General features: G+C 40.6%; 2 protein-coding genes across 2 annotated transcripts in view; one reads left to right on the forward strand and one right to left on the reverse strand.

Moving 5' to 3' along the window:
• Cbs (cystathionine beta-synthase) overlaps positions 1–12,903 on the reverse strand; it is a 378,127-nt gene that overhangs the window by 286,512 nt on the left and 78,712 nt on the right. The window lies entirely within an intron of this gene.
• The window catches only part of LOC143343287 (zwei Ig domain protein zig-8), a 105,599-nt gene that overhangs the window by 21,267 nt on the left and 71,429 nt on the right, over positions 1–12,903 (forward strand). The window contains exon 2 of the mRNA XM_076768040.1: positions 6,616–6,794. Within this exon, the coding sequence (XP_076624155.1) occupies positions 6,616–6,794 (179 nt within the window). The remainder of the gene's footprint in view (positions 1–6,615; positions 6,795–12,903) is intronic.

The raw sequence follows: 12,903 nt of genomic DNA on the forward strand, positions 1-12,903 counted from the left end.
AGGGAAAAGAAAGAAAATGTACAGGTAAAATTTAAATAAAAAATATAGAATCTTTGTTAATACAAAGTTGACATTCTATGAAATTCGTACTTCATGTACGTAATGAAAAATTAAATAGAACAGTATAATGTATCGGAAGATTTGAACGCAAAAGTATCTAAAATGATGGATGAGAAATGTAAAACATTCTCGTCCGAACATGAAGTTATTGTAAAATTATAGAAAGAAGGAAAATTTTAAAAACAAATTGCAAATATAATGGAAAGGACTACGATACAATATATATTGCACAAATTGTTAAAATACGAAACCATTATAAATAAACCGCGACAGGGAAGACCTAAAACTACTGACTAATCGTGAGGAAACACGTATACTGAGAGCTGTTAAGCAGGATCCTCGTATTTCCAATTATGAGTTCTACAAAATGTCAATTCATCTCGTATTCATAAAGGTTAATTTCCACATATATTATTTTGATTTCACTTGTACGTTTCTGTTCTTTTCCCCATACATACGCTGAACGCAGTAGGTGGACGATCACTTATGCAGCCAACTGTATGTGCTTATCGATCTACGTAGTGTGGGTCAAAGGGTCGGTAAATAAATTCCATACTAGTTTTCTTCTGGTTGCGAGAGTAACTACGTGCATTTAGATATCGGTTAACCGAGTTAAAACTCTTTTCAACCCCTGTGGTTTGTATCCCTGGCGGATTCCGAAGGTCGTTCGTCATCGTTTTGCGCGCAGCACGTTCCGCGTTGCTCGCAGGGGTGGCGTACGGAGGGAAGAAGGCACGCAATACGCGGTAAGGATCGCCGGTGTAAAGGGAGAAAACCAGGGGATAATGCTATCAGGGAATAAAAATGTCGTTTCGCGGTGGGGAAAAAACCTGGTCGTAATAGACGGTAGAGATTTCGAGAGGTTGCCGGTGGCGGGCAGCCCGGAGTCGAGTGCCTGCGAAAGATAGCGTAACGTTGCTAGATTTAGCACGTAGTAATTCGCCTTAATGCCGACGTACGTACGCGTCGTCGACGCTCCATTCGAAAGCGATATTTGTATTCCGGGTACGGGGCCCGGCCTGCTTATCGAACGCCGCGAGGAAATTTGCCGAGCGTCTCCCTTTTATCGGATTCCTTACGTTGCAAGCGAAACGAGACGAGTGCTTTTTCCCCCTTTTTTTTCCTTTTTTCGTACCCGCGACGAAAGTTTTATCGGTTACCGCGCCGACGTTAAACTGTCACTCGTTTCCTTTATTCGCCAAGGTCTCAGACATGACCCCCGCGAAAAATGCATCGATTGCAATCGGTGCCTTTTAACAAAAAACATTGGCTCTTCATGGTTCGAGCACAATTGTATCTTAATTTCTGTAACCCTTTTGTACTCTCTACGAATGTTCGCTGATACGTGGCGCCAACTGCAGCAGATTTTATGCTTATATTCAAAGATATACATCAGACTATCAAATATTAAATGACGCTGGGACTAATAAAATTTAATATTCCGATGAAGGCGCTTAGAAACAATAGGATTTTTTTATATCTTTCCATACTGGACCTCGCTAGAAAAAGAAAATTGCATCGCGGGATATGTGCGACGATAAATGGCTTTAATGTGCCCGTAACCTTCTTTTTATGAATTTTTCATAGTTCCGCGAGACCGTAGTCGAGCTTTTGCGTAATGATGTGCTCGTTTCGATTTGTTTACCTAATGTTTTCGACACCAAATATTTATACCTTCAATTGCCTGGTAGAGTTTAATCTTGCCAGTGTTGCAGGATCAGGTCTGGACCACGCCTTGGAAGAATTACACCTGTAATCACAGAATTAAGGAATAAATATAACTGCAGTGTAATTTAAAATATTTTCTACAAACTAATGCACGTTTGTGCAACCGTATCGAAGTAAATCTGTAAAAGGTAATCCTGCAAAAAACTGTCGCGCGAAAAGAGATACACGCGTACGCTTGCGAAAATGGTACGAAGCTCAAGGAACTGATGATTACAGAAATCCCGCATTGAGATTCACTGCGGGCGCAATAACGCATTGTAAAGTCTCCTTTTTTGCTTCGAACAATGCGCCTATTATGTTTTAATTATTCGCGTAATGACCGCGAGCCATATTCGCGGTATAATTCGTCTAGCCGAGCTTTCGATGCCAATGAAAACGAAATTTAACGTGCGTTCGTCGTGGCTGTGCCGGCCCGGCGGCGTTATTCGCTTCCCAGATGCGTGGAATAAAGAGAAAAATGATGCCTCGACGCCACCCATAAAGTACCCAAAGAAAAATAGCCCGCGGCATCGCGAGCACTGGGAGGGGCGGAAGAACAGAAAGAAAATATTCCCCGGCTACGGGGCCTCCTTATGCCGTTTATAATATTATAAAGCAGCGAGAAAAGCGGCGAAGGAGTCGTATACGAGCTTTACCCGCGAGCGCTCTAGAAAACAGTAGAAACGAACGACGCTTGGTCAGACCGAACGCTTCGCTGCCAGAACAAAACACTCTATATGTATAGGGTGTTTGGCCACCCCTGGGAAAAATTTTAATGGGAGATTCTAGAGGCCAAAATAAGACGAAAATCAAGAATACCAATTTGTTGATCGAGGCTTCGTTAAAAAGTTATTAACGTTTAAAGTTCCGCCCGTATTGAAATTTTTTCTCGAAAATGCGCAGGATTTCAAAGGTATGTCTAGCCACCAAAAACGATTGTAATTGACCCTCGCAACCGAAAATAATTTTTTTTAAATGACATGAGAATTTTTTTTTTCGTCGAAAAATTTGTCCACCTACTGAATTTTTTTTTCTCCATTTTCCGTATTTAATGCGCTATTTTTATAATTTCGATTCTTGTTAATATTTAAATAGGTTCGGTGCAAACCAGGGGTTATTCCGAGTATTTTGCTGTTTGGTACATTCGCATTTGTTTAAGTGCTTGCTACATGGTTGTTTGACAAGATATTGCAATAAAAAATTTGTATTCGTCTACATTTTAAGTTATCAAAACCGTTTTTTTTTTTAATAAGCTCTTATAAAAAGGGTCAATCTGATTGCCTGGTCCCCTTGACGGCGGTGTCAGTAAACTTGTTACTCTTCAATTGCAAGGCTATTTCCCGGTATAACGGGAACGGGATAAAGAGCCCCAATTCGTTGGAACGACAGCGGCCGGAGGATTTTGAAGCGGGCTGGTTTTTGTCAATTAATCTAGAGTTATCAGTGGCAGGGGCGAGGTCGGCCAGGGGGGAGAGAAGTTGGTCATTTGTATGACGGGAGGCGTGCTGGTGTGTATAGGGGCGTTATCTGCACTCTGAGCTGACCCCCTGGGGGGGGGGGGGGGTGAATCTGGCTCGCGGCGCGTTAACTTAAGGGCGAGAGAGCGAGAGGAATGTTGCGCAACGGTAGAAACGGGATACCGCTGTGTTTGGGGAGGACGTTGTTTATGCGAAACGGTCAGCGCAACGAATTACAATGTCAGCGGCTCGTTCTGGTTGGGTTCGTTTGATAATTCGATACCATTTTTGCACCTCGTGCTAGCCGCTACACTCTCTTTCTTTCCGTGTCAAGCTATACACGCGCCCGGGCTCCATTCCAATTAAATTTATCCGGCTGTGTTTTCGACCTCGGGGAAAATATGCGATCCGCTGCCTATAAAAGGAGAACGGCGAACGAGACCATGCGAGAATGCAATTAGAATTCTCTTTATATATATATATAAATATAAAAATGTATATATATATACACGCGTATATACATATTTTTTGTTTCTTCCGGCGATTTTTAAAGCTTGCGGTTTGCCCGTTTCGAATTGCGTTGATTGACGCGCACCCCTCGCCCGCCGGGGACGATCCAATTTAGTCTGATAACGTTCTTTAATGCTTTTCGAGAATTGATGTTCGTACGTTTCCAGTTCGAGTTAACCTTTAGACGACGAATATCAGCCATTTCTGGCTCGTATTAACTCTCGCCCGTCCTTTGTGCCAATTTGAATATAATAAATTTGAAGAAACGTCGAGGATAATCCAAATCGCTCTCGGAGTGCTCGGCGGAAATGAAAAGGCATGCAAAATTAACTCGGCATTCAATTTGTTAAATGGAAACATGCATCCTTTATTGCATATATCAATTCTTTTTATCAGACTGCGTAAAAAGTATTATACGTCATTTGATATTTTATATTCCATCGTTGCAGTCCAATCACTTTTTACTTGATTAATTTCTGTCTATTTCTATTGCGTTTTACAAATACTCTGAACGCGTACATCCTCTTCGTTATTATCAAGCTCTCAGAAAATGCTCGCAGTGGTTTCTATTTAGGTTCTCGGATTAGTCTCTCGATTAGGAGGTTCCGAAAACATCAAAAGGAAGAGAAGCTGCATCTTTGGTGCGGTTTGCAGCGGAATATTAGCAAAGTCGTAGCCAAGCTAGGTTTTATTACACCAACTTCCCTTCCGGATCAATCCCTGTCAACCAGCAATGGATATCGTCGCTTGGTCTGATGATGATTGATGATGATGGAGAGACGGTTCGAAGGTATACTAACGAGGCAGCGTTCCGAATAGACCGACGGCTATTCGACGAGCCGAGGCTATTCGGGAAACTTGGAGAGGGATCACGTTACATGTACCCTGATGACCAGCAGGAACTGAACGAATCAAAAGGAAAGAAACGAACCCCACAGAGAAAGTTTTAATTAGAAATATCGACCCCGTTCCTGAGATTCGCGAAACATTAATCCGAGCAAAGAGGAAAGGTACGATTGTTAAATGCGTTTCTACTTGTCGAAAATAGTATTTTTTCTCTTGTTCCACTACGTTTTTGCTTTAATTTCGTCCAAGATTCCCTCTATCTCGTCATTGTTAAAAGTTCTCCGACTTTGACGAAAACGCGGTCATTTGTATCCACCCGCCGCGTGGCGATCCCAGAAATTCATTTAGAGAATTAAATTTAATGCCCGGATAAGGGTTAACAACGGTCGTTGTTCCCGGCTGTTCGAAGAAATTCCAGGATTAACGGAAACGACGAGCCACCACGAAAAATAGCGTTCAGTCCACGGTTGTAGAATGGCGGTTGTAGCACGCCGAAGGATTTCTAGTTCTCCGCGGGGAGGTCGTTACACGAGCGTTGCATAATCAAGTATCCGCTTAAGAAATGAGCCGAGTTTGCTCAACCGGTAGTAGTTTACTACTTGCCGGTGAAATGCATTCGGATTCTGGGTATCTGGTTAAGGATGAGGCTGCCCCAGACAGAAGGCACCGGAGTTCCATTCCCCAAGGAGAACAGCCAGAGTGTCGGCTTCCTGTCCAGAATTTGCGTACAAGTTTTGCCGAAGATGGAAGCGCGTATGGTGCACGACGACGTGCTTCCGGCGCGATTCAGTTAGAAACTGAGAAATTATGGGATCCTTCGAAAGCATCCTTTTACGTGCTGCTGCGTGCTTTTGAAAAATTACACTGTCTCTTCAGACCATACGTTTCTCGTTCCGCGTTCCACCTAGCTATTATCGTGGCCTGGATCTTTGCACAAAATAGATGGTTCTCAAAATTCAGCCCCTGGACGATTATTTCGCGTTCCTAGATGGTGATTTCGTTGCGACAGTTGGAATTTTTAAGAGGCGCAGCAACGACTTTTATATTTGTTCCTATATATAAAGTTCGTATTAATACGCACTTTTTAAATACATTTTATAAGCACATGAATTTGGCCCTTTTCTCTCCTATTTGAACTGATTTTTTGGCCGTGCAGTTTAATTTGCGACACTTTATTTGTCGGATCGAGTATATTCTTGAGTATGATATCAACGAACGATAGATCTTTTTTCCTTTACATTTTATTCCATTGTCGGATATTTATGTGAAATTAACAACCTTTGAATAATTACTTCGCGTCCCGAAATTAATAGCACTGAATATATTTGTGGAATTTCGTATAATTAGCAGGATATGCATTTCTCTGTAACATTAATTACCGCTGCGATGCGGCTTATGAAAAACACCGTTAAATTCTGAATCACTGACATGTACTGGAATTTCTGTTACTTTGTATAATTGTCATGGTGTAAATTTCGACGTGAAATTGATGTTCGTTTTCAATGTGAAGCGTTTCATTAAAGTTGCTGTAAATTACCAATCGAAATTTTCGATGTTTCATTAAAAATCCATTTAATTTTCCTCTCTTAACAAATTGACTGACACGTCAGTTTTTTAGATCCAGAGACTCAATGACACGTATTTAAAAAAAATTACATTCGGCGAGAATATATAATATTAAGCTCTATGTTCTTTTACTAATATTTACAAATTTTTTATTTTTGCACATTGGTTGTCACTAGACTGCGGATCTGTATACGAATGGATGGGGACGTGGATTCAGACATCAATAGTTTATACTATGGATTTGGAAGATATGAGAAACGTAGTTGAATCGCAAGATGCTCTTCAAAATGAATCGTTAATACAGAATTTACTATTTATTGAAACTAGTTTCCAAACTTTGCCCGACGATATAAAAATATTGTCACACTGTCGCTGTATCGATTCGCGCTACGTTTCCGTTCGCAACTATTACAACAACGCGGTACTTCCGTCGAAACATAATTCCGTGAAAATGTTGTTTTGCTTCCAGTTCCGATGCAAGTTCGTGAAATATCGAGGGAGAACTCGCAACGGCGTCCGAACGACGCCAATAATGACTCAGCCGAAGGGGATTCACCGGTGTTTGAACCAACGGCGGCGAACGTCAGCGCCTTCGTCGGTCAGACGGTCTACCTGCCGTGTCGCGTACGAAATTTGGGAGACAAAGTGGTAAGCCGCAACGATTTGTTTCAAAAACGAGGGAAAAACAACAGAAATTACCAATTCGAGGTGTCGTTTAAGAGAGAAAAAACCGAACGAGAGACCAGGCTCTCGTTTAACCGCGACGCTCGAGCGGCGTCTAGGGTAGAAAAAGAAAAGAAAAACGTTTCCGGAGGGTAAAAAATTTCGTCCCGTAGCCCATATTTTATATAACCGCGGAGTTTTATAGCCGATATGAAAAGTTACATCGTAAAGGTACGGCGTAAAAATTCCAAGCCTGAAACTGTCCCCGAGCCGACGTTTCGTTAACCAACGCCAATAAAGATTCTCAGCGCTTTTTAAAATCCGAAACTTCCGGTTCTTTATCCTTGCGTCGTCGCGTCGCGAATACGAGAATTTATCGTCAGTGTACTTTCCGTGTTCCTTAAGGTTTAAAAAAGCGTCTTCTCATCTAGAAAGAGGATCCTTACTAAAATTGCGTTTAGCAATAGAGGTAATTTCGCCAACGATATCCGCGAGTCGTGCTCCGCGAGTCACGGAGATCGCGATTTCGATTCAAAACACCCACGCGTTCCGGCACACGCGTTACGAACGCTGTAGCAATTAATTTTAGGAAGTTGCTCGAGTCCTGGTTCCCATTTCGAAGGCCAATTTCTATTCAAACAGGTTGTCTCGCGTCTCTGACGACGACGTCGCGGCCCTTTGCCTCCGTTATCTGTACAAAGGGGACTCCCGTGTAATTAATACTCTGCTCCATGACAAATCGTCGTTTCCGCAATAACGATCGTCCAATAAATATACAACGGTCGCGATTAGAGAACCTGGCACGAAAATGTAGATGCCTTGCTGGGGCGCTCGAGTGCGCCTAGCGTGCTTGTGACAATCGATCAAAACGAAACGTTTGGACACAGACATCAGCATGTTCCCCTCAGGACTAAATATCTGCGCGATCTCTATCTTACTCGTGCCTCTCTTTCCCACTCCAGCAATCTGTTATCTTAATTCGTCGTTTGTAAGTTAATAATCCCTCTACGATCGCGCAAAACGAAGAAGCAACAGTGATTCCACCATGATACTAATGCAACAGGGATCTATTAACGATTTGACTGCCACTAAAATTATTAAAAAAATTCCGTCGGGTGAATAAAATAAGATTTCGGGTCATATGCTGTTTCTTCACCGTGTATGAATATGCTATCGCAAAAGGAAGAGAATTCGATACTAGTAAGAATATCAGATTACTTACGAAGAAGAATTTCCTTGATACGGTTTTATCAATGTACGACAGACTGACGAAAAGCTACTTACATAGCATGATTTTGCGTAAGAATCCAAAAGATATTTCCCCATCGAAGAGCCTTAAGATGCACAAAGACGCTAAAGAATTATTCAAAGTCTCTAGAATAATGGAAAAGAGGTTTGAAAATATTTTATGTCCTGTTCCGTTGCGGCACAACAGACATTGAATCAATAAAAGTGCTTACTGATATTGCATTTTTCCATTAACGCGAGTTAAACCAGGCATTTCAAGCGGTTAACTCATAAAAACATAAATTTAATTACACACGATATCTTCAAATGACCTTGACCAGCAAAAATTATTTCTATACGAGTCGAAAGGTACTGTACACAATTTACGCGATAATACTTTATTTTAGAAAGCGTGTATCGCGATGACCGTCAATTCCCATTCATTTTCGAATGTATAGCTGTATTATTCGAGATATAAATGAATGATTGTTTTATATTTTCGACAGCGCCAGATATGAATGCATCGAATGTTTGTAAATGTGCTTTCAAGTTGAATCATGAATGTATCGCCATTACTTTGGAACAATCGAACGTGGAAAATGGACATGCATTTATCGTATTCGAAAATGTATGGAAACATCTCTTCAAATAAAATTATTACACGTTTATAGTACCGTTTAAGAGTAGAAATATTGTTTACGAAAGTTTAAGAAATCTCGTGTATCGTAAGGAATATACAGGCTGTCCCATTTAAGTTTAGATTTTAAAAAATCTCAAAGACACGCGATTTAAAAGAAACAAACTGACACGTGTCCTTTAGTGTTTCGAATGGGGAGTCAAATGGCACTACTAGTTCTTTAATGCGTGGATGGTTTCAAGATTATTTCAAGGACATCTTACCTTTTTTTTTTAAAATGCACAACTTTTGTTTGAAACATTTTTTTGTAAGTTCAATATTTTTTAAGATACGTAGCGAAATATTTTTTAAAATTTATGCTGATACCACATCTGGAGAACTTACATCTTCAAGTGTTATTAGTAACTTGAGATCCAGAAAATGTATCTTGCAATGTGCTATCAAAACAGGATAAGTTTGTAACAATGGAATATGTAACAGTTGTAAAAAAAAATTGAAATAAATCTTTTTTATGATGAATCAGGACGAAACATTGAAGAATCTATTAATTTTACGTAGTATATTTTACCGTATTGTTAAACAATTTATGCAACACGCACAAGTGAAAACAATGCAAATCGCGTATTATATACAGCTGTTCCCAATCCAAATACGAGTATTTAAATATATTAAGAAATATTGAACTCGCAAAAAAATGTTTCAAACAAAGTTTGTGCGTTTTTTGCGTAGAATATGATTCCAAAATAAAAAATATAGACTTATGACAAAAAAAGACAAGATGACAGAGGCACTACAAGATTAGTAGTGCCATTTGTATCAGTATGTTTGTTTTAAATCGCATGCCTTCGAGACTTTTTACCATCTCAACTTAAATGGGACGCCCTGTATAGAAGCGGGAACTATATTTTTAATAACCTCGTGGATTCGCGTTTTTAATTCGCGTTCATGGACGATTGCGGTGCCGGGTAAAAGTTGCGAAACGTAGCTGAAAGCAGTAATCAACGATTCTCCGGATTCAGCGATTCTCGATAAAATCTTCTGCGCGTTGCGTGATCGTCGAGGCAAGCGGGTCGGCGAATGTAAAAGTTTTGAAAATCGATCGCCCGGTTAAACACCCGAAAGAGACCAAAGACGAAAAAGGGAAAGAGGAGAGAAGCGGTATGAAAGAAACGGGAGAAATTTATGCTAATCGATGATCATAATCATTTGACGGGAACCACGGATCGTCGCGTACAGGCAATAATCCCGTCTGCTTGATTCGTTTTGCTCGTAGATACTCGTTAGATTAAGGGTCGCTTGGCGCCGCGCTCGCCTCTATCGCTTCCTATCCCCTGTCGAACGTCGACCTGTTATTTCTAAATTTCCTCTGAAAGCCAGCATCAAACGCAGAAAACGCGTCGAATGGAACGCTATCAATTTTTCCAACATTTCCCGTCCGGATCGGACCGTCGCGTCGCATCGCCTCGATTGGTACGATTGATTTTTTCCCCGTACATTCGCGACGATTCGCTGTTTGATCGAGCTTAACGCCGATCAATCGCGCCTGCCGCGGCCCGAATATCGGCCAAATTAATGCTCATCGCCGATCGTCTGGAGTTAATTTGAAAATTAAATGAAGGTTAATCGCGGGGTCTTATCGGCCCACCGGTCGATTCTAATTAGGTTAGGTTAATTCGGCTTTGCGTCGAGAGTGCTCGTAATCTCGTTTCGAATTAATGCAAAACTCCAGCCTTTTCTGCGATGCGTCGATCGAACGATGATTTCAAACGTTTATAATATCAGCAGTTTGGTAAAGAAGACCGAAATTGTTTACCTCCGATTTATAAAATATGAATTTCTTTTTAGTGATACAATTTTGTCTTCTAACAGCAATATTTTTCATTTACTTGCTGTTAATATCACGATTAAAGAAACTGTAGAAAGTCGTTTCGGACAGTTCGGGTATACTACACATATTTCAACACTTAGGCAACAAACATTTTCTATCGCGAGTAGTACCTATATTTGCAGACGCTGAATTAATGGTTCAATAAAGTCGGTTTTTATCCGCGATCCATATTGACGAACGTCGTGTCGCTTGTTCATTACCTTAGATAGATATTTCATTGGTCTGGATACCGGTGGCTACATTTTTTTTATTTTCTATTTCGTCCAAGCAGCGAACGAAAACGTACCCAGACGTGCTTTTGACCAATTTTTCCTATACAAAGCATACTAGTTTCCTCTCGCTTTTTTTTCGTGTTATCTTTTGTATCGTGTTTCTATCGATTTATTCTTTATCGAACGATCGATTAAACAGCGAACCGAATAGACCGTTTCAACTGTCCGCGTGGGTTACCTGCCAACAGATTCTGAAAATATACAGTTGGTCACGGAAAAAGCTGATGGGATTCTAAATTCGGAACATCCATACCAAAGGCGATTTAATTAACAAAATTAGAATTAAATTAATGCTCCGGTAAGAAATAGAATGGAAAAACACGTTAATAGAGTAGAAATGCCGCTAATAACTTCGCGGTCGACGCGGCGTATAAAATGGTATAATTAAAGAAATAAAATTTGTGACATTCGCAATCCTGCAGCATGATCTCTTAACACGGTGGATCGATACGATAACTCAGAATTGTCGTTGCTCATTCGCGAATCGTCACTGCATCTAGTTCCCCCCTGGCCTAGTTTTTCGCTAATGTGCTCCAAACGATGGAAGAAGGACGAAACGAATCGGGCACGGGGCTCGAACAGTTTCGCGAACACAGGCGAAAAGTGACCGGTGATTTGTTGACCCGGTAGACAGGCCAAACAGCGGTGTCATGATGGATCGTCGTGAAAAAGAGAAGCCTCATCCCGCAACGAGATCGATTTCCCGACGCGTAAGACTCGAAACCCTCCCCTCTGCTTCTGTCGTTGCGTTTCCACGGCATAAATTGAACATTCGTGAATTCTGGATGTGCATTATTCATGGCGTTGGCGGCGGGCAGCCGTAAATACGATTAATTTTCGTTCGGTTCCGAAAAACCAGGTGCCCCGCCTGGGATAATCAGTCGAACGGAAATACATCGCGTTTACGAACCCTCCCTCTTCTTTTCCTCGTTTTCCACCCGCGAAATGCCGCGAGCAATCGAATACTCGTCACGAATCAGCCGTGTGCTGTTAACGATTTTTCTTTCTTCGCGGATCACGGGTCATCGATCCCCTGTTCGCGTTGTACAACGTAAGGTTACAGATCTTGTTGGATCTATGTCAGGGTCTTCCAAAGCACGCGGACATAATTTCGTAGCGAATTCAGTACACTACGGAGAAGAAAACTCACCCTATTTAGTACACTTTCTCTTGTGCATTGTTTTTCTTGGTCTTTGTTTGACGAATAAAGTCGTTAAGAAAAAAACTGTTGTATATTACAGTTAATGCATGCGCATAATTAGCTTATGAGCGATCGAGAACCTTGTCTCTTCATCTAACAAACACTGTGTTTACAAACATCATCTACTTTCGTGAACAAAGTTGATCTATTAATTATGTTGACAGTCACGTTGACTGAACGCGTTTGCCAACAAGATAAATTATTTTAATAGTATCTCGGTAACTATTAACTTCAAACCGTATATGATACGTTTTCTTACGGAGAATATGATATTTTATCGAAATTTGAGATGAATTAGGCACAAAGAAGCAAGTAAAAATAGTTGTAACGCGTGTCCTCTTGAAAACCATGCGATCGATCGAAATTTTGTACGTTTCCTAGTGCTTCAACCTAAACTAACTGGTATTCAATACAAATGCATCAATTTTGACCTCATGAATTTCTATTTTTAAAAATTCTACAAAATGCGATGGTAACTTTCGTTTTGCCTCGAGGGAAATCTCTATTGTTGGGACTGTTCCAATTTCAATTTGCAAACAAAATTCGCGATGTATATTGTTACATCATAATTTCCCATAAAAGAGAATCTGCTGGGAGAATGGTTCCTCTATATTTTTACGATCCAGCAATAAAGCACGTGACTCTCTAAAGGGGAAGACTTCTGAATTTTTCAAGAGGAGACATTAATTTGACCCTGCATTAAATAAACGACGAACAACGTGGAATAAATTTGAATGTATTTTCGATAATAATTCCATTCTGGGCGATAACTCTTAAACTTTGCATACGTAACCTTTAAATCATATTCAGTGTATTTATTGACTAAATCCATGCAACTATCACCCGAAATCTTTCTTAAAGACGATAAT

The sequence above is a fragment of the Colletes latitarsis genome, chromosome 7 (assembly GCF_051014445.1).
Source record: "Colletes latitarsis isolate SP2378_abdomen chromosome 7, iyColLati1, whole genome shotgun sequence".
NCBI classification, from domain to species: domain Eukaryota; kingdom Metazoa; phylum Arthropoda; class Insecta; order Hymenoptera; family Colletidae; genus Colletes; species Colletes latitarsis.